This window comes from Alosa pseudoharengus, unplaced genomic scaffold, assembly GCF_046254945.1.
Source record: "Alosa pseudoharengus isolate Yale_2024_CS ecotype anadromous, Long Island Sound unplaced genomic scaffold, YU_APseudo_1.1 YU_APseudo_1.1_scf_19, whole genome shotgun sequence".
Classification (NCBI taxonomy): Eukaryota; Metazoa; Chordata; class Actinopteri; order Clupeiformes; family Clupeidae; genus Alosa; species Alosa pseudoharengus.
In genome coordinates, this window is record NW_027468657.1 from 23,430,074 (window position 1) to 23,451,430 (window position 21,357).

Sequence of the window (21,357 nt, forward strand, 5' to 3'; positions counted from 1 at the left end):
GGAGCCATAAATCTTGTGGTTTTTGGACGGGCTCTAATTGACTGCGGCTGAATGGTGTGTGTCTGTCTGCAGAAATTGGCAGTTGGCTGCAGCTCTTCGGTTTCCAGCTCCACAACGTGGTGCCCGGTTTCCCCAAGCCAGACGCGGCGGGCATGGAGCAGACGTACGAACTGATGAAGATGCAAACCAAGACCCAGGACTGGGACTCCAGCAAGGTGAGCGGCGTGGGCGACAGTGAATAAACCGAGAGAGAGACACACAGAGAAAGAGACCGAGAAAGAGAGAGAGAGAGAGAGAGAGAGAGAGAGAGATAAAGGAAGACAGAGAACGAGTTAGAGAGCAGAGATGAAGGAAGGAAGGAAGGAAGGAAGGAAGGAAGGAGGAGGGAGAGAGGGAGGGACGGACATGAGAAAAACTGAAAGAGCACGACAATATTGAGTGATGAATTGAGAAAGCCCTCCAGAAAAAAACAACAAAACAACTGAAAACAGTGAAGAGGAAACCGAGACAGAAAGAGAAAGAGAGAGAACAAATGAGGCCAGGGCCTCTAACCACAGACAGGTGCAGCCCCTCCTGCTCTCACACATACGCTCACACGTCTCAGGCACGTCTCCCATCCCCCAACGCACCCCTCGCACATCTGCCTGTCACTAATGAGACGCTCTCTCCAGGAGCATCTAATGGCTTTAGTCAGGTGCTGTCCAATAGGGAGCACTCATACACGCATGTGCGCCACCTACGCCATGGTGCACAACTGGGGAGCAGGATAGCTGTGTTAGCAGTTAGCAACACAAACAGCCTGTAGGTGGCAGACATGTTGGATCAGAAGTGAAATGACTCATTTTGCAATCCCCCCACCCACATGCGTACGCAATGCCGCTGTAATGTGTGTTGTTTGTGATTTTATGGTCTGCTGAAGATAATAAAAAAGGTAGCATTTTTCAAGAAATGCTTTGATTTCCCCACATTGATTTCCCCGCCTATTTGGTATCGGGCTAAAAACATGTTTGGACAGGATGTTATTGACACATGCTTGTGCTATGATCAACAAATGAGAACAATGAAAGTCAAATAAACCAAACATACCCATACCGTGTACCTTCCACAAGCATAAAACAAGGGCAGACCTACTTGGTTTATTTAGCATGTAAATAGCATGTAAATAGTTTATGACATTTATTTATTAATCTTGTAACACTGTTTACTGTGTGTGTGTGTGTGTGTGTGTTTCTCTGTGTGTGTGTGTGTGTGTTGGTGTGTGTGTGTGTGTGTGTGTGTGTGTGTGTGTGTGTGTGTGTGTGTGTGTGTGTGTGTGTGTGTGTGTGTGTGTGTGTGTGTGTGTGTGTGTGTGTGCGTGCGTGCGTGCGTGCGTGCGTGCGTGTGTGTGTGCAGGTTGTCCTGGGCATTCAGTGTGAGCTTCAGCGGCAGCTGCGTAACTTCATCTCTCTGGACCGTCTCCCCATGACGCCCCCTGTGGGCTCCCTTGAGCAGTGCGTCTCATCCGCCCCCTCGTCCGACGGACCCGGTGGCAGCCCGCGCTTCTCCGCCCTGCCGTCCATCTTTGGCAAGGGTGTGCGCTTCGCCATCCTGCGCGGCCTGGTGGCGGCCGAGATTGTGGGCGTGGCCAGCGAGGACAGCCGTCGCGTGGCGTCCCTCCTGAATGGCGCCATGTACCTGTCGGGCCTGCGCTTCACCGTGGACGGCCGCGACACGCACCACTTCCTCAAGCCCGGCGCCGTCGAGGACGACCTGGCCACGCTCGGCGGCCTGAGTGGCGGCCGCGTGCTGGAGAACGGCGTCAACGTCACCGTCTCGCAGATGACCGCCGTGGTGGGCGGCCGCAGCCGCCGCTTCGCCGACATCCAGCTGCGTCACGGCGCGCTGTGCCTGAGCGTGCGCTACGGCGCCACGCCGGACGAGGCGCGGCAGCAGCTGCTGGAGGCGGCACGGGAGCGGGCGGTCGAGGAGGCCTGGGCGCGTGAGCGGAGGCTGCTGCTGGCCGGCGAGGAGGGCAGCCGCGACTGGAGCGAGGCCGAGCGAGAGCAGCTGCGCAGCGTCGGGAGGGTGGCCGGTTACGACGGCTACTTCGTGCTGTCGGTGGAGCAGTACCTGGAGCTGGCCGACAGCACCAACAACATTCGCTTCATGAGGCAGAGCGAGGTGGGACGCAGGTAACAGCAGACCGCCAAGGTGGCGCACGCTAAACAGGAAGATAGATTTCTTCGTCTTTTTCTCCTGTTTCCTTTTCTTTTGGTCAATGGATATAGGATTCTTTTGGGCTCTTTTTGGTTTCCTCTTACCCTGTCCTCCCTCACCAAAGACTGCCTGTTTTTAGACATTTGAGGAATTTATCAAACAATTTCTATTTATGAACAGAAAAAAAAAACTTAAAACAAAGGAAGATTCAGGGGAGTGGAATCCCAACTGCCTTTAATCGTGACAAAATGATGGTATTTTATTAATGTTCCAGGTGGAGTTTCTAAAGTGGCACAAAACATTTTTTTCTGCTGTGGCTTAGCTTTCTATATGGAAGTATGCTGTTTATTTATTTATTTACTTACTTTATTTATGTACGTATTTATTTATTTATTTATTTGTGTATTGCATTCTTCGACAAAGGACGCTTGTTTCTTGACAGCTTCTTACACTGATGGGACATTTGAAGATGCAAATCAAAGCTGCAAGACGTGCATTACTCTCTGTTTACAGGCGTCAAAGATGGACTGATTTCATTTTTGGGTTGTTCAATAGACCACCTCAAAAATTCTAGTTTACATTTTGTGCAAGAGAGGCCTTGTCAGTGACTCATATTGGTACTTACAAAGCTCTCTAGAATATCCAACTTTAATTTAAATATGATTGAAATTATTATTGTCATGAGTTTGAGTGTGAATACTATATGCTCAGAAAAAAAAGAACCTATATGTATATAGCAAGTGCTTTAAGAAAAAGAAAGTGCTAAAATTTTGAATATGTTGTCATACATACTGAAGTGTTAATGCTGTTAATCGATAGATGCAGTTCAAGTTTTTCAAAGAATCTTACCTGCTATGAGACTATCCATCCTGGACTTCTGAATATAAAGGGATACACAGATCATTAAAGTAACTATGTGTCAACTTCAGAATCATTAGATTCTTATTAATTCAAGTGTTGTCTATCATTTCTGTAAGCCCAAACACCTCCCCATACCACATTAAAGGAGAATCACCGAGTACACCGTGTCGGTATGAAAAATCAAAAACGAAACAAAAAAATCAGTACTATCTAGCATGAGTTGCTGCAGCCGACAACTAGAGCTGCTGGCAGCTACAGTGCTACACTCTGGGTGTGTTTTTTTTCCGTACTTACAGACCTTGAGAAACAGAGATTTATGTGAAAAATCGCCTGAATTCTCCTTTAAGGCCCTTAAAGTGGGGTTCAGACTGACACAGTTCTTTCAACTCCAATTGCTCAAATTCAGTTGTTCCCCTATGACTGACCATTGCAATGGCCTTGGGTTTATAAAAGCGAGGTGCAAGCAGAAAAAATTGATGCTTCTAAAAAGGCGAGGCACTCAAAGTTAAAAATCAAAAAACTTAACTAGGTCAGGAAGCTAGCGATTTAGCTCAATATAACGTATTATAGCGACAACGTGTAGGCTACACAATCCACTTAACCTCACATGTTTTTAACATGCACTCACTCACTACTTTAGAATACTCATGTTCTGGAGGTGAAAAAAGCGTGTCAGTGAGACTGCAGCCTAACCTCTCCTGCATTGTCAAATGGTTCAGCATGAAGTCTTTGTACTGTACATTTACAATACAATAAGATGACTCACAAATAATCATGGTCGTTACACTAACACAAGTTCCTTTTTAACTGTTAGTGAGATCTCAAAACATTTTGTAATAACTAATGTTGGTAACACTTTATAATAACTACACACAATTCATCATTTATTAAGCCTTTGTTACTTATTAGTTAATGGTTTGTTCATCATTAGTAATTTCTTGTTCATACATAAATTATCATCAGTAAAGCATTTGTTCACACAATTATAAATGGTTTGTTCATAGTAAATAAGCCTATCCAAAAAATATGTTTGTAAGTACATGATTTATACTTAATAAGTAATGAAACAACCACTTATAATGAAATCATTTTCTTATTATAAACCAGTTGCAAACTATTACAAAATGCTTTGTTTATCATTTGTAAAGTATTGTTCCTATGTTAATTCTAATAAATAAAGTATTTGTACACACAGTTATAAATGGTTTATTCATAGTAAATAAGCCTATATCTAAAATATGTTTATGAATTATTGTTAATACTTAATAAATTATGCAATATACACATGCACTAATGATTAGTTAGGGTGAGGATACATATTTTATAAACCACTTCCTAATACTATAATTCATGATTAACTCAGGGGTTACAAGTGGTTAGTTAATTATATTTTGTGAGCTTATCTAAAGTGAGGACTTTCTATGGCTTGCAACACATTTTCAAATGAGTTGTAAAGATTGCATTCACATTCATTCATTTAGCAGACAAGCAACGTACACATGTCAATTAAATTGAAGGCCATTGACATAACAGTGAAAGCCGGGAATCGAACCCCAAACTTTTCAGGCTACTACATGCTAGTCCAGCTCCTTATCCACTACACTACCTTGGCCCAGATAGAAACCCCTACAACTATGCAAGAGTTTCTGTTTTCTTCTACTACACACTGTTATTAAACATCTGTAAACTATTTTTAAATGCTGTATTCTTCATTTGTAAAGCATTATTCCTACATTGATTCTCATCTGTAAATCATGTTTACACACAGTTAAAAATGGTTTGTTCATAGTAAACACGCATATCTATATTATATTTTTGAATTGACTGTTGTAATACCACTGGGCAGAGGTAGTGTAGTGGATAGGGAGCCAGGTTAACATGTAGTAACCCATAAAGTTGGGGGTTCAAGCCCCGGCGTTCACCAATGTGGCCTTGCCCTTTAATTTCATTGACATGTGTAAGTCGCTTTGGGTGAAAGTTTCGGTTAAATTAATAAATGCAAGAGTAAACTTTATAACTCATTTGTAAATGTGTTGCAATGCATAAAACGTCCTCACTTTAGATGAGCTCACAAAATATCATTAACTAACCATTTGTAACTCCTGAGTTAATTATTAATTATAGTATTAGGAAGTGGTTTATAACATATGTATCCTCACCCTAACTAATCATTAGTGCATGTGTATGTAACAACTGTTAAATAATGGAACTATTACTTAATCAAAAACATATTATTGCATCATTTATTAAGTATTAACAATAATGTATAAACATATTTAAGATATAGGCTTATTTACTATGAACAAACTATGTATAACTGTGTGAACAAATGCTTTACTGATGACAAATAAGAAATTACTAATGATGAACAAACCATTAACTAATAAGTAACAAAGGCTTAATAAATGATTAATTGTGTTTAGTTATTATAAAGTGTTACCCTAATGTTTGTAGCAAAAAAGGTAGCAATGTATTCAGGTTATGTACATTTTATCAATGCATTTATTTTTATTATTTATAATGCATTATTAATACATTAATTATAGCAGATCTGACCATAGGTTGATAAGAGATGTTCTGGAGTGCTTTGAAAAATAAGTTTTAATAGTCAGAAAAAAAAAATAATGAAAACTAGAAGTGTTGGGATGGACGTGTGCTTGCTACAGCTCTGGTTCACAATTTCCCCAGCATCTAAATAGTGATTGGATTTGACATTCTCTCCACTCCACAAATTGCTCAGCTCTCTGTCTGTCTCATAGTGAATCTCCCCCATTCTCAAGTGAAGGTCTGCTGTCTTATGTAGCTGACAGCAGTTAGCCGGCGGCCTCGGTTTCATTATCAGTCTCGTGTCATAAAAAAACTGAAACAGAAGCTAGTCGAGACACGTATATCTCCTCTGCATCTTCGTGGAGGTGCCACATCACAAGACGAGACCCGTCGCAGACATCTCTCAAGAAGTGGGAGATGACAGATGTTCAAATTTCTGCCCAATTAAGAAATGTATTCAGACAAAGTGCCCACACAGTAATGGACTGCAATGTCAAACTCCAGGAGTACATCCAGGAGCTCAGTATCTTACATTACATCTTATTATCTCATTATTTTGGAGTAGACAGATGTGCTCCACCAGGTGAATAAAAATAGGCGACTGTAGCAATTGCTCTCGCCCGTGGGCTGCTTCTTGTATAAACGCATCTAATTCAGCTGAGCAATCCTCGGCATGAGACAGCCTCTTTCCATCCTGTCACAACACCCTCTCCCTTGACCTCCCACGTGCGGCATCTCGCTCGCCATCTGTCCGTGCCGCCGGAGGAGCCATTTAACACGGGCCGAGGGTCTCCCAGCACGCCCACGCCCATACATATCTGCCCAATCAGACCGAATCAGCTCACGTTGACTTTTTTATTATTATTATTATTATTATTTTGTTATTATTTTGTTATTACTTCTTGTGATAAGGTGCAGTCTGACTCCGACACATGGCGGAATATTAAGAGTGTGGTTGCCAGGCGATGAGGAGAGCTCTATCTTTCTCTCTTTCTCTCCCTCTCTCTCATTCTGTCTTTCTCTTGGATTGGAGGGCTGCGGAGAAAGAACATTTTAGTTCTCAAAGATGGATGGAGAGCCAGATAAGGTCTCATTATTCTTACAATTATATATCGATTTGATCTCAGATATTCCTCCTTAAATTACTCAGGAGAAACAGATTGAGACAGAAATGAGATGAGGTACTTCATTGTAAAAATCTACTGTAATTGACCAAAAAGATCTCATAGCTAGCCCTATCCACAATGGCTTAGAACAGCCCTCTTCTAGTCAAATGCACTTTATTGTGAAAATGTGCTTCATCCCCAAACATCAAAGTAACTTTGAGACGTCTAAACATAAAAGTGAGGATCATTTGTGACCTTCTGTAGATCTCACCATTAACACCATAGGAGATAGCTCTCTCTAGTATGTGGTCCACATACATTTGAGAAACAGGGCATTCTAGCCTAAATCTCATTTGTAATATTATTGTTGTCTAGGAGGAACTAAGGAAATAATAGTAAGATTATCTCTGCTGAAGATCTCTGCTGACTGCTCAGCCTCCACTGAAGCCTGCTAGCTGGATGGCTTTGCTCCACATACTAGCGGTTTTCTTTGCACAGTCTACCACCGTCACAAATATACCCTGACTGTGTGTGTGTGTGTGTATGTGCGCACTGTGTACAGTGTTACAAGTGCAACATTCATATTTAAAGATAAAAAATCTGCTTCTCAGATTTCTGTAGGCCTCTGATATGTTCTGGTTAGTCAAGCTGTTCACAGATTGTGCATGGACTGTATAGTAGAATAATTCTACTTACAGTAATCACATACACACCATACAAGTAATATAAGAAGAGTTTGTTTCTATCCTACCTATTCTTTATTTTATGTATTTATTTATCATGGTCAGCATTACAAATGTATACATTTACTGTATTTAAATACAGTTAACACAGTAACAACCTCTTAAATGATCTTGACAACTAATGTAGGCCCCACTTCAGATCAAAGGAACACCGATTCCTTCATCGAGTAACAAAATGGCGCTTGCGGATAAAGGCTAAATGCCTGTATCCTGCATAGTTACATGTCTTGTGGGTAGAAGAACTATACATGTCTGTCATGTAACAAATTGTTGTATGAAAACAGGATCTTTGTCTTCAGACTCTACAACCATGTTACAGAGGATGGCTTTCTACTGAAAAGCCTTTCAACTAGATTTGTAGCGATAGACTTGAGGTTTCTATTTGTGGAATAAAATAGAAGTGCAATCTTACTCTCAGCCAAGACAAAAAAAATTCAAAAAAAATGGAGAATATAATAAAAAAAGCCTGGAGCACTTTAATTAAAAATCAATTCATAGAATTATACCTCATAATAAGGAGAAAAAAATTAGGAGAGAGGGAAAGAGAGGGAGTGAGAGATGGAGAGAGAAAGAGAGGGAGTGAGAGATGGAGAGAGAAAGTGATATAAATGAGGAAGTCAGGGGACGAGACATAAGTCGGGAAACAGAGAGAGGACGAGATAACCAGAAAGTCCTCGGAAGGATCAACTGAAAACATCTGGCCTGCTTTCAACTCCCGAGTCTCTACGGAGGGATGCCGTGAGACCAACTCCTCAGACAGAAGGCCGTTTTTTCGCTTTGACGCGGGGCGTGGACTTGTGCTGGTGCTGGTGCTGTCCCTGGGGCAGGTTCTGGTTGTGGTTCTGATTGTGATTCTGGCCCGCAGGCCGAGGAGGAGGAGTCGGCTGCTCTGTGGTTGACATGTACTGGGGCGTCGTCGGTACGAGGGGCCGAGGTACCGGGTAGAGGAGCGGAATGGCGATCCCTTGGTCGGGCTTCTCGAAGGCACTTATCAAGTTCTTGACTTTTCGAAACAAGCGCTTTTGTTGGTCGGGTGCAGTCTGAAAAACAGGAAGCAATGGATGTAACTATTCAGTTTCCTCGCCGTGCTGATCGAAAGCATGTTGCACATGTGCGGTTTTCCTTTCCCAGGCCTCGAAGCCATAATGTACTTTTCTGACACCTCAGGGCATAAATCTACACTAGTTAATGCCGATTTTAACACTATTCTGAGTTGATATCAACCCATTGGAGTGAGTGTTAAATCTAGTTTTGGAGTGTTAAAACTAGTGATCATATTTGTGCATACTATGTAGCGCTTCTTACTCTCTTCAGATCAAAAGGTGGGGCATTTAACACTTACAGATGACGGGCAAAGTGCAGTCGGTCAGAGAGTAAGTGCCTTAGGCATGAGCTAGAGATGTTGTGCAGTGTATAGGGGCATTGAGCTGACCAACCAATGGTGTGCTTAGGATCATGGTATTTATTTGCCAGATAGACTTTTGCTCAGTTATTGAATTTGATTTGACTAGACTTTACACTTGTGTATACTAAAACATTTGGTCAATTCTACTCTTTGTCATCCACAAACACAAGCACTACCTGTAAAACAAAATAGTTTTGTGCAAATTGCATCTTGGTTGAGTCTTGCGTGAAGGTGAGATTCTGCAGTTTTTACTGAAGCTCTATATTACCTCTTAGATCGATTGTTGAGGAAACTAAAATGTAGCATTGACTTGTAACCTCAGAAAGAAAACCACAACAGTCACCACATGCTCGCTCCGCATTCACGGTGGTCTCGCACAACCCAGCAGGGCTATTTATAGATGCCTATCTGCCTGTGTGTAAATTGCACTCTCGATTAAAAAAAACATGCATAGTGTAATTAATTAACCATTTACATACTAAGAGCATACAGATATGGTATGCTATAAATATGCTACTTACTTGCACAAATGTGCGAAAGGAACATCACACATGTCTATTGCACAAATTGTCTCACGCTGAGAAAACACAGAGGATCTTACTGGTAATAAACATTTGATACAGTTTTTCCCCTTGTAGAAATCTGAGAGGCAGGATATTTTTAAATCTTAAAAGCCTAAATCTCACTTTACAATCGTATTGTTACTGTATTGTAGAGAAACTAAGGAGATAATAATGTCTTATGTAGGGACACATTCAACATGGCGCTACAATTTCAAAAGCCACAATTCTGTGGCGGTTGGAGAGGGTTACAGTATGTTGCTGTAAGCAAGATTACTTTTCCTGTTAGATGTCATATATTCAATCAAACCTCACAAAATACCAGGTGTCATGACTAAGTAAGTGGTTGGATCTTCAAATGCAAAATATCCTTCTGTGTATTTTGGGCCTGTTCTGAGCTGCACTTGTGTGTACTTAGCAGCCATATGATGAAGTACTTCTAATTAGGAGGGTTTTTTTTTTAAACGTTAAACTTGTAACTCTCTTGGTATCGCCTCTGATAAATTGGGCTATTATTCCACAACTTAGCAATTAAACGTTTACAGTGTCCGCCTTTCTCTATACACAAGTTCACAGAAGACAAAGGGCTCGCAAAAAGTGACATAAACGCATGCAAATAAAGTATAACTTAGGAGTACAATATCTACGTGTAAGCCTTTGAACTTGTTACTTCTCTCCCTTTGTGAGGGAGGACAGGAGGCGCACAGAGTAGGGCAAAATGACGGATCGTGCCTCAGAGTGGCTAACAACGTAAAACAGGCTTTTACACAGGGTAGATGTGGAGCAAAGAGCCGCTGTTTAATGCTGTTAAAGTGTTAATGTAAAGCCTGCTTTAGTGACTATGGGAGTAGTGTGGTACCATCACACAGTTACAGGGCTATGTGCTAAAGGAATGCATAACGCAACCTACAGTATGGCTCTCAGAGTGGATCCCAGGGTTAATGTTAAAGAATTGATTCATCGTTGATTAAATATTGATTCATTCTTTAACCAGGTGCAGATCTAGTTAACTATTCTGTCTCCCGGTGTAATATGCATGTGCCCTAGCTATACTGAACTTTCACATACCTTTTCCTTCAAAAGAGGAACTGATATTATCAGTTAATGTCCTAATGTTGGTAAGTGTTGTAGTCTTATGGTAAATTGGATGTGTGTGTGTGTGTGTGTGTGTAGGTCTGCAGGGTTTGACTCACATCAGCCGCCCAAGATCCCTCTGCATCCTGATGTAGCCTATACGTGTAGACGTAGCCTTTACACCTGTCGATGGAGAAGTCATACTCAAGGTTAGATACGTCTCCTAGTTGCCACAGGTAAAAAGTGTAAAAAACAGGCCTGGTTGTAGGCCTTAACAATATTTTATTATTCCAATGGCATAGGAAGCTGCAGATTTTTTAAAATGCATACAACCCCTCTCCCTAAAAAAATAATAATTGATAGTAATTGATAATAACTGATACTAATACTAAATTAACAAGTAACACATTTATTTACTTGTTTGTTCAGCACAAGTCATGGAAAAAGTCACAAGTGAACATGTCTCAAAAAGGAACGTGTTGTCTCAGTTCTGCAAAATCGAGTCAGATAAGAAAATGATGCAAAAGACGTAACTCACAGCACACACAGGCAGTACATTTCGGGCACCGACTCGCTGTCTCGGATGAGGTAGCTGCCATCCCTGCCCGCATCGCATAGTCTCCGCTCACACAGGGCTTTGCCAATGGGGCCGTGGTACACAGGTACAGAGTCCATCGCGTAGTGCGTCTCGCGGCGTCTGCTGCTCTCTCTGCTGTCTCTCCCTGTGATGGTTGATCTCTGCGTATGTGTGTGTGTGTGTGTGTGTTCTACGCCGGCATCTCTAACCCGAATGCCTGAACTGCACAGAGTACTCTTTCCTTCAACAGGAAATGAAGCTCGGGGTTTGGCAGGAAGTTACTTCAAAGGCTACGGTAAGGTTTTGCATCACAACACTAAGAAAAGGTGGAAAATGTCAGTTAGAAGACCTTTTTTTAGTCAGTGAAGAGTGCGTAGAAGCTCTAGGCTGGTAACAGAACACAAACAAAATCATTCAATGACCCACACAGAATCCTTGCACGTACACACACACACACGTGGTAGGCCCATGGGGTCAAGCAGGGGTTAAGTGCTGGACTAATAAGATAAGAAACAGGAAACAGCCCCTTGCATTAAGATATAAGAACAGCACGCGTGCGTCCGCATCCACACAGCTGATTATTGCGGTGGGAGTAGGACAAGGCTGGACGCTGGGCTCTTGTCCCTGCACAGTCAGGGGTTTGGACAGGCCGCCAGAGGCCCTATCCTGCCCTGCATACACACCATTAGTCAGCTCAGCAGTTTGGGTCTCCTGACTGCCTTCATCTCAGGCCTGTGCTGATGCTACGATGGCATTGATGCATAGACTTTGTTTGTGTTTGTGATTCATCATTGGGGTGTGTGATATGTTATATGTCATATTTTTTGTGTACAAATTGGCATTGTTTTCTGTCCTTTTTCATATACTGATAGGTAACACATTGTATTACAAGGTGTGTTTTATTGAATCTTCTTTTCCACTTAAAACAAACTCTCTCTTTGTTAAGTAACCTTGAATTAATGATTTTGGTCAGATGACATTATCTTTGATGAGGCTACAGGAATTGCACTTATCAGCATTTTATTCAGGCTTCAGTTTAATTCATCGTCTCATACAGTGATGCGGTGGTCTAATGTTGGTCCTCCGTGGTGTGTCAGGTGATTTGGAGACCCACTTCTGCCGTGGTCAGATGGAGAGGACGTGCGGTAGGCTGATGACGTGCGGTAGGCTGAGAACGTGCGGTAGGCTGAGGACGTGTAGCGACTCATCTGGCTGTGATTGTGACTCTTCCCCCTCGCAGTCTGTATCTCATGACTATATTCTGAACTTCTGTGGTCTCGTTCCCCAAACACACACACGCACACACACACACACACACACACACACACACAATCGCTTTCATTTGCTGCCTGCTCTCTCTCTCTCTATCTCTCTTCCTCTCACACACATTCTCTCTTTCTCTTCACACGCAACAGCTTTCTAACTTTCTTTCTTTCTTGCTCTTTCTCCCTGCATGACATTTTAAAGAAACAGACACATAAAATAGTAATAATGTGACACAGCATTTTGAAGGTTTGATTTGGTAAAACTGTTGCCGCAGGTTGGCATCTTTGTACTGGCTTCCAAAGAGCACCTGCCAGTCAGATGAAACTGCAGTCATCTTCCTCCCCCTGCTGGTCAGAAGAGGAAACACATTTTCCAAATTTGACCGTCAACTCTACCTGCTGTCTTGGCCAGGCCATCATTCATTGTTTCTATATAATCACTCGTTGTAATATAGCTTTGGATACCAGCACTTTGCAATCTCAGCAGTTATAATTTAGCTCATTACTTAAAATCCTTCTTGATTATGCTCAGGAACAAGGAGTAACAAAACATATAATTAGAGATATTTAGAAACAAATTATCATGGTCCATAAAATGTACCATAACAATCATCCTATTTAGTAACTCTCTAGTTTGATACATATAATGCCAGGACTCATTTATTCACATCAAGATGAGCTGCTTATGTCTGGAATAAATCAGTGAATAGAAATAAGATGATAACAACAAAGAGTAAAGCAGCCTGTCCCTGGTCTCGTGAGTACATACGAGGATATGAGAGGCTGTGCCTGAGAAATCCCATCTGTTTTCCCTTAATCTGATTGTTCACACCACTTATAGGAATGCTGGCTTGTAAATACCTCCTGTGTAGTGAGCTGGAGAGAGAGAGAGAGAGAGAGAGAGAGAGAGGTAGAGAGAGAGAGACGCACTGCAGATACACACAGAGCCTGCTTGTGGAGGAGGATCTGTTTTATTACAGTCCTCAGTGATTGTCATGCTTATTTTCAGTGTTGGTTAAAGAAAATAAAAGTCAGTCATTGCTGAGAGAAGAAAAGAATATAGGCTTGATACCTGTCCGTATTAATTCCCCTCTAAAAGAGGTCAAACAGCGGGGTGTTATTCTGAGGTTGTGGCTGAGTAGTCTGGCATAGTTCTGGGTCTTCTCACGACGGACTGTCTGTAATCAATCTTAAGAGAACACCGCGTTTTCAGGACATTAATCCCCATAAGGCCCGGGTGATAAAATGGAGGTTAGCTGGCGCAGAATCGATGGCTGTGGAGGGGACAGAGCCCGCTTTCCCTTCACTCTCCTCTATGTCAGGCCTGCAGCTTAATTATGGGATGTCACACCTCTGGTTGTCTCCGAGGATGACTTGTCCTTGGTTTTTTCACTCGTCTTCCGTGATCCGTGACCCCCAGCGCTCACACACACACACACACACACACACACACACACACACGCACACACGCACACAAGCACATACAGTATGCACACACACACCCCACCTCCAAGTGCTCCATTATGGGATGTCAAACCAAGTCCCATCCACAGCAAGAGCACCTCTACTCATTCCCGCACACACATGCACCCCCCACCCTCAATCCCTCACACCAACATACATCCACATCCCAGCCCATGTCACCCTCACCCCTTTTGCACCCAAATACACACACACATTGCCTGTCCTTATTATGGGATGTCAGACAGGTGCAGGGCTCTCGGGAGGCCCCAGGTCCTTGAGGTCGCTGAGTTTGCGCGAGAGCGAGCTGAGGCGCGTGCTGAAGGACCCCCTTATGTGCTGCGAGGACCCCCCAGGCCCTCCTCCTCCTCCTCCTCCTCCTCCTCCTCCTCCTCCGAGCCTCCGGCTCCCCCAGCGTCCGCTGAGCTGCTCGCGGAAGTGGTTCCCCACGAAGCAGTAGAGGAAGGGGTTGACGGCGCTGTTGGAGAAGCCCAGGCAGCTGGTGAAGGGCAGCAGTGTCTCGACGGCGCGACGCACCCAGCAGCCTCGCATCGCCCCCTGGTGGTGGAGGACGTCCAGCAGCGTCACAGTGTGGAAGGGGAACCAGCAGAGGAAGAAGGCGAGGACCACCGCCACCACCATCCTCAGCACGTGGTCCACGTTGTTGGTGCCCGACGAGTGACCGCCGCCGGCCGCCTTGTCTGGGCCGCCGCCGCGGCTGTCGGCGCCGGCGCCCGTCCCCGTCCCGCCTGTCGTTGTCGCGGCCAGCAGGTGGCGCCCTATTCCGCAGTAGCAGGTGACGATGACTACCAGCGGGAGCAGGAAGCCCACGATGGTCTTGGTGAGCGCCAGCCCGGTCACCCAGCCGTCGCTCGGGTAGTGCAGCACGCAGGCGGTCACTTCCTGCCCGAGGGGCGAGGTGTCGCGCAACACCAGCACGGGCACGGTGGCGCAGCCGGCCAGCAGCCACACCGCGCCGCTGACCACCCGCGCCCGGCACAGGCGGCGACAGCTCTGCGAGCGCAGCGGCCGCACGATGGCCAGGTAGCGGTCGGCGCTCATGCAGGTGATGAAGAAGATGCTGGCGTAGAGGTTGAGCGTCAGCGTGGCGCTGCACGCCTTGCACATGAACGCGCCGAACGGCCAGTGGTAGTCCAGCGCGTACTGGACGGCCCAGAAGGGCAGGCTGAGAAGGAACAGCAGGTCGGACAGCGCCAAGTTGACCATGTAGGTGTTGGCCACCGTCCGGCGACCGGGGCCACGCCGGCAGAGGACCAGCAGCACCAGGCTGTTGCCGACGGTGCCGAAGAGGAAGATGAGAGCGTAGACGGCCGGGATGAGCTGCTTCTGGTGTTCCGGCGGCACCACGTGGTGGCACGAGGCCGCGTCGTCGTCCTCGTAGGTCACCTCGTTGTAGATCGAGATGTTCCCGAAGGAGTCGTTGACGATGACCAGGGTGGCCATGGTGAGCGTCCGGCCCTGTCCTCCGGTCGACTCTCGTCTCTCACGTTTTTTCTCGTCTCGTGTTTTTTTTTTTCTTCTTTCTTCTTTTTCTGTACAATGGGAGAAAGAAAGGGAGATCGGGTGAGGTTACGTCAGCAGAGCGCTCGCTCAGAGAGTTCACCCGAGTTCAGCAACTTTAATTTTCGAGAGTTGTGAAGTAAACATCTCTTGAAGGCAGTGCTACTAACTGATATCGACATTTTAGGAGGTTCAAACTGTGAGCGCAAGCAGAGAGGCTCGGCGTGCGGACGGAATAGAGTTATTTCTGCTCCAGAGCCCCATGGTGCCGCCATCCACACAGTCACTCACTTTACCACATAGAGGCACTACCTGCTGTACGGTACGCTCGCCATTGACAGACACTACCTGCTGAAGTCAGTAGCTTCTGCACATCTTTAATGAGAAGATGGGAAAGCGATTGCAATCACAGAACTCTTGGAAGCAAAATGGATCTTTTAAATAATGTAGATATTTTAAAACTGAAGACTGAAACATTAAATGAAATATAGTATCTAAATATAGTATCTAAATATATCTTTATTGTTAGAAATTTAATTATGAATGTTAAATCGAGAACATTTCACATACAGTACATACATATCAGTTGCCTCATTAAACATTAATCCTATTAAGATGATAAAGAGATTAATTGCTTCTTCAGAATTGTTGATGAGTTCTTCAGAATTCAAACAAATTATATTAACCAATGTTCTAATGCATATTACTGTTTTAAATATATACACACATTTAGCTAGTTACTTAAAATAACTTTTTTTTCTTCTCAGTCACATGTTCACCAGAGCTCTGATGGCTATGTGTGAGGGAGTGAGTAAGCACTGCAGCAAAGAGGAAAGAGCACCACGAGCCAGAAATGAAAGTCAAAGTCATAAAAAGCAGGAAAGGGAAATGAAATGAAATGAAATGAACAACTCGCTGTGCACACTCATCTGTGAAGTCTGAGAAGTCCATTACCTTAGAAGAATCCCTGCCACGCGTCCCTGAGTGTGTGCATGTGTGTGTGTGTGCGTGTGTGCGTGTCTGTGTGTGTGAGGGAATATGTGTCGCTGGTCTCCCAGTGGTGGACTGAAGAGTGCCGGATCCCCGTTGGCTTTTATACTGCCCGGGTCCTCCTAGTGGGAATTGTCTCCCGTGCTAACAGTCTGGCTGGACTACAACCATAAACAAGAGCTGTGAGCTGAGATTCAGCATCGTTTCAACCAGTGTCCCCCCAGTCTTACACCTCCTGTGTCTCTAAGTGTGTATCATAAGTTCACATAAACACACATACAGTATGTAAAGTGTGTGTGTGTGTGTGTGTGTGTGTGTGTGTGTGTGTGTGTGTGTGTGTGTGTGTGTGTGTGTGTGTGTGTGTGTGTGTGTGTGTGTGTGAGGAACGACAGAGAGGAAGTGGAGGACCATGCTACCATCTGTCAGTGAAATGTCACGGTCATTGCAGACTCGTTATCTTGTCCATCCAACGAGTAACTACATCCCCGAGGCTTCCACAGAACGCAACGCAAGACTGCAGTAGTCTTGTTGAGGATACGGACACTCTCACACAGCCATGCCTGTTATGAAAGGCCATATTGGGGAAAAAAACTATGACTTATTCAAGAGAAGATAGATTTATTCTATTGTCTATCATTTGAAAGAGAGTGCAGATTAAGAGAAATAAAGACAGGACAGAGAGAGAGATGAGAGATGAGTACTGACAGATGAAGAGAAAGAGAGAGAGAGAGAGAGAGAGGTTGAAAGGGAGTAAAAGTCATAAGAGTTAGAGAGCAGACAGAAAGAGGAGAGAGAGAGAGAGAAAGAGAGAGAGAGAATCCCAGGGGGTGTGAGATTTCTCTCGCTATAGAGGAGAGGAGGAGATGAGGAGAGATGGGCCTTCAGATCCCTGGCTGCTTGTGGGACTTCTCCGCTGCTTAATGAGCGCAATGTTTACCTCTCACCAGCCTTTGATCAATAATGACCGACCCACTGGGCAGATAATATTTTGGGAATAGGCCCATTAAATGCTTAATGTCAAAGAAAACAACAGTTTGAACTGCTTTACCATGCACATGCCCTTCATGCATTGTGGCAGATGTAAAAGCCTTTATCTGAACTGTTCTGACAACCCAACACACACACACACACGCCATTGTAAAAACTGGTCATAATGTCTGGGGAAAAAAACAGATTGAAACTAAATGATGTGAAACGTATTTGTCTGGACTCGGAACCCTTAAACACTAAAAACAAGAAGTCAACGATACCTTTTATGGACTTCCAGTCACACCACTGGCTCAGGTCAAATGGTGACGTTGCTCACCATGGAAATGTCACTGCCTAAATGCATGCAGAGGACATCACAAAAACAGATCAATCACAGTGAAAAGCACAGAGTAATATTATCGCTGACAGATTTTCCATAGCGAGCCGAAAAACAAACGTAACCCTGCTCTCTACGTGATCTTTATCTGATATCTTCACTTTCACATAACTCTAATCTTATTTTGTTCGCCTCACTGACAAACCCAACTCAAAACACATGAATAGAATCTAATGAAGGCAGTTGCAGTTGCACACTCACTGTCTGGCTTGGCTCTGGCTGACGTGGTGGAGTACACGTACGACGGCCTACGGTGGGTGAATAAGTCCTCTCCTCCCCATATCGCCGCGTGTTTGTGGCCCATTGCCCCAAAACAAGACATGCCCCTCTGATCACAGGTTAGAGTACTGCACAACTCACAGCACAACGTAACCAACCACCTGGGAAGAGGACTTTACGCAACTGCGGCTAGACATACAAAGACTTTTTTTTTTCAAATCCACAGCACGGTCATCTGATTATTGCAGTTTGTCTCTACATTCCCATATACTGTAGGAACATATAAGGATGAGTTGATGCATGACGGTGAATGGATTTTGAGCACATGAGCTTTGTATCTTTTATTGTATCACAGTATTGAGTTACTGGCCAATGGCACCGGGCAGTGGTGAGTGTGGGGCCTGATATTAGACTCTTGTTGTTTTCCCAGGAAGGGAGAGATCCACTCCACTAAACCATGACAAGCTGTGACAAAATCAATATGTGCACTCTGCAATACACACTGGGATTACACATTAGAGCCAAACCCCTAAAGAGAAGCAAAGATTGTAGAGGAAAAAGGAACACACACACACAAAGAGACAGAGAGAGAGAGAAAGAGAGAGAGAGAGAAATAAAACACAAAAACACATCAATGACAGAAACATATCTCGATGACCTTTGAGTATTCGTGATTAACACAAGCCACATGAATAAATAACTGAATTGATGTAAATATATAAACAAAAACTTCAGACAGAAACTCACTAATCCCCCTGCCGTGCACAGACATCGGAAAAGCCCCCAAAGGGCCCGCATGCGGTGGTCCGGAAGGTTCCAGAAATAGCGGCGAGCGGCCAGAGCAACAGGGGGCCTTGGTGGGGCTGGAGGGGTAGCAAGGCCACTGAACTGCCCTCTGGGTCTGCAGTGGAGCAGAGTAGTGGACTGGACCCTCAGCCTTGCGGGTTGATCCCCCCCCCCCACACACACACACACACATAGGGCCTCTCCCGAGGGTCTTATCAGCTGACCCTAGAGGGTGCTGTGGGAAAGTGGAGATCCCAGGGCAGTCGAGCAGGGGCTGCTTACATCATCCCCTGAGTCTGTTTGGCTTTTTGTAAGTGATAAGAGAGACATATTTGTTTTCTCTCTCTTTCGGACAGTTGGACACTCGACCCCGAGCAATGTAGCTGAACGGGCCCATCACAGAGAGCAGTATGGGAGGATAGGGCAGATACTATGTGTGTGTGTGTGTGTGTGTGAGTGTGTGTGTGTGTGTGTGTGTTTATATGTGAAGTGTGAAGGAAGAGAGAGACTGAAGTCCAGTAAGTGTGTTTATTAGTGTGGAATGCAAAAAGGTCCTGTGTGTGTTTATACAGTAAGACCTCTTCAATATTTTAGAAGGCTGATTGTCCACAGACAATTTGACAACATCGCACGCGATGTCACAGAGAGAGCTGATTTCACAAGAGAGAGCAGTGGACTGTAGCTTCCACTAGAATTGCAGAAGGGAAAAGGAGTTGCAGGGGTTGAAAGAGATCCCTGTCAAGGAGGCCAGTGTCTCTTCTTATTTACAAGCATCTTGTGTTACAACTCCAGAGGTCTGGACGATAGACTCACCGTCTGGGACTTTAACTTCTCCTGCTCACCATGACTTCCTGTGGGCTTTACGACCAACTGCGTGCATGTTTGTGTGTGTGTGGGGGGGGGCTCTTATGACAGGGCCATTACAGATAGGGGATAAGTAGAAACATATGTTGGTCTGGTCCTCACAATGCACTCATCACCTTCATAACACGTCACAATGCACTCATCACCTTCATAACACGTCACAATGCACTCATCACCTTCATAACACGTCACAATGCACTCATCACCTTCATAACACGTCACAATGCACTCATCACCTTCATAACACGTCACAATGCACTTATCACCTTCATAAGACGTCACAATGCACCCATCACAATCCGTTGCATCCAAGTACGACAGACACAAATTAAGTTTGTGTCTGAGGTATCAAGGAAAGCTTAGAGGCTATGCTTTCATGCCGTGACATATTCTAAACAACCAACAGTGAACAAACTGTTAGATGAGCTGCTGCTATTGAAGATGGTACTGTGTAATGTAACAATAGCACAGGAAAAAGATCCCCATGTTCTGACCACTTGACCAATACAACACTAGCATTCCCAATCTCAAAACCACACAAACAGTATGTTCATGGATTCATTTAACCCCAGTATATGGACTCATGTAAGTCATGTAAGAATTCTTGAACTTCCCAAGAACTTGAACAGCAAGCATCTCATCACTTATGCAATGCTAATATCTTCCCTAACTTTGTGTGTGTGTGTGTGGGTGGGAGCCAGTTAAGATGATACATAGGGAGGACAAGACTGGGGTCACGGAGGTCAAGGCAACATCGCTCATCCAAAGGCCACTCAACCAGCTTCCTGTCCTGCGTTCCTCATGGCCACTGGTTCAAGTCCTCCCTCACGGTCACACACACCACGAGCTGCCCCAGCGAACAGCACAGAACACAGCACAGTACAGAGCAGTCCCGTACATTATGTGCCAAACACAACAAGAGACAGACTCAAGGTACAGTCAGAGTGTCCCTGCAGAAGAATCTTAACAGTCTCCCCCTGCTATTCTGAACATTCTCTCAATCACTACATAGGGATCCGCTTCACTGCATAGTGAATAAGTATATGGTGGTTTATTACATGATGGTGCACTATGTGGTATGAGTGTATGTGGTTATTCACTAGATGATGCACTGTGGTGAATAAGAATATGGTGGTTATTCACTAGATGCAGTGAATGAGTGGATGCTCTTTGTACAGGGTCTATGTATTTTGGCAATGAGTGAGTGGAGCAAACCTCAGTTTGACAGCGCTAAAGGAAAGGAAAAAATAAAATTCAGAGAACGAGTTTGTCCGAGCGCGCCCTTGCTCAACTACGTAAGAAAATTCTAACGGAGCAAAGTTTAGTGGAAAATGATCTTTCCCTCATGACTAATTGTCGAAACAGATCATTGAAAGATAAAAAAGCTACAGTAAGTAATTTCCTGTGTATAAACCGTAGAACAGTGTTTTATGGAAGTTAAAAAAAACAAAACCATATTAATACCTAACTGCCACCGTGTATTAACCTCATAGCTGAAGAAATTTTGCAAAATCAATGTATAAACTGCAGCTAATATTTGGGAAATTACAGTAGACCCATTATGCTGTAAAATGTAACAAAGACTATTACACAACATAAGATTTATAACCAGAAGATGCTGTTGGCATTTCAGCATTGTCTGTAATAGGACAAATGTTTACAACGGAAGTTAAGGGACAGCTGGTTTGGCATGTGTACCAGAGACATTTTAGACAAAAGTTCCCCTGTAGTTGAAGGGCTTTCAGAAACCTGGTGCAACCAGGAGAAATAGAATTCCACACAGCTGACTATCCATATAAAAGGTTCTTTGGCATTA

General features: G+C 44.2%; 3 protein-coding genes across 4 annotated transcripts in view; 1 reads left to right on the forward strand and 2 right to left on the reverse strand.

Annotated features, from left to right (window-relative positions):
* The window catches only part of LOC143133157 (teneurin-1-like), a 176,375-nt gene extending 174,200 nt beyond the window's left edge, over window positions 1–2,175 (forward strand). For both annotated transcript variants that reach the window (XM_076292927.1, XM_076292928.1), the window contains exons 32-33: window positions 73–215; window positions 1,393–2,175. In XM_076292927.1, coding sequence (XP_076149042.1) covers window positions 73–215; window positions 1,393–2,175 — 926 coding nt within the window. The remainder of the gene's footprint in view (window positions 1–72; window positions 216–1,392) is intronic.
* Window positions 2,176–5,640: 3,465 nt separating this feature from the next.
* On the reverse strand, window positions 5,641–11,289 carry sh2d1ab (SH2 domain containing 1A duplicate b). Its single transcript, XM_076292050.1, has 3 exons — window positions 11,031–11,289; window positions 10,612–10,675; window positions 5,641–8,493 (listed from the first exon to the last, which is right to left on the reverse strand). The coding sequence occupies exons 1-3, from the start codon at window positions 11,165–11,167 to the stop codon at window positions 8,206–8,208; spliced, it is 489 nt and encodes a 162-aa protein (XP_076148165.1). The 5' UTR covers window positions 11,168–11,289; the 3' UTR covers window positions 5,641–8,205.
* Window positions 11,290–14,035: 2,746 nt separating this feature from the next.
* On the reverse strand, window positions 14,036–15,381 carry LOC143132895 (type-2 angiotensin II receptor-like). The gene has a single exon (XM_076292719.1). It carries the CDS (start codon window positions 15,257–15,259, stop codon window positions 14,036–14,038), a length of 1,224 nt encoding a protein of 407 aa, XP_076148834.1. The 5' UTR covers window positions 15,260–15,381.
* Window positions 15,382–21,357: the final 5,976 nt, after the last annotated feature.

Excerpts from the sequence above, each read along its gene's own strand:
- sh2d1ab (XM_076292050.1), bottom strand. The coding sequence starts at position 11,167 with ATGGACTCTGTACCTGTGTACCACGGCCCCATTGGCAAAGCCCTGTGT. Across the intron at positions 10,676-11,030 it reads ATGTACTGCCTGTGTGTGCT|GTGTAAAGGCTACGTCTACA; the intron begins GTGAGTTACGTC and ends CTCCATCGACAG. Across the intron at positions 8,494-10,611 it reads AGGGATCTTGGGCGGCTGAT|ACTGCACCCGACCAACAAAA; the intron begins GTGAGTCAAACC and ends CCTGTTTTTCAG.
- LOC143132895 (XM_076292719.1), bottom strand. The coding sequence starts at position 15,259 with ATGGCCACCCTGGTCATCGTCAACGACTCCTTCGGGAACATCTCGATC.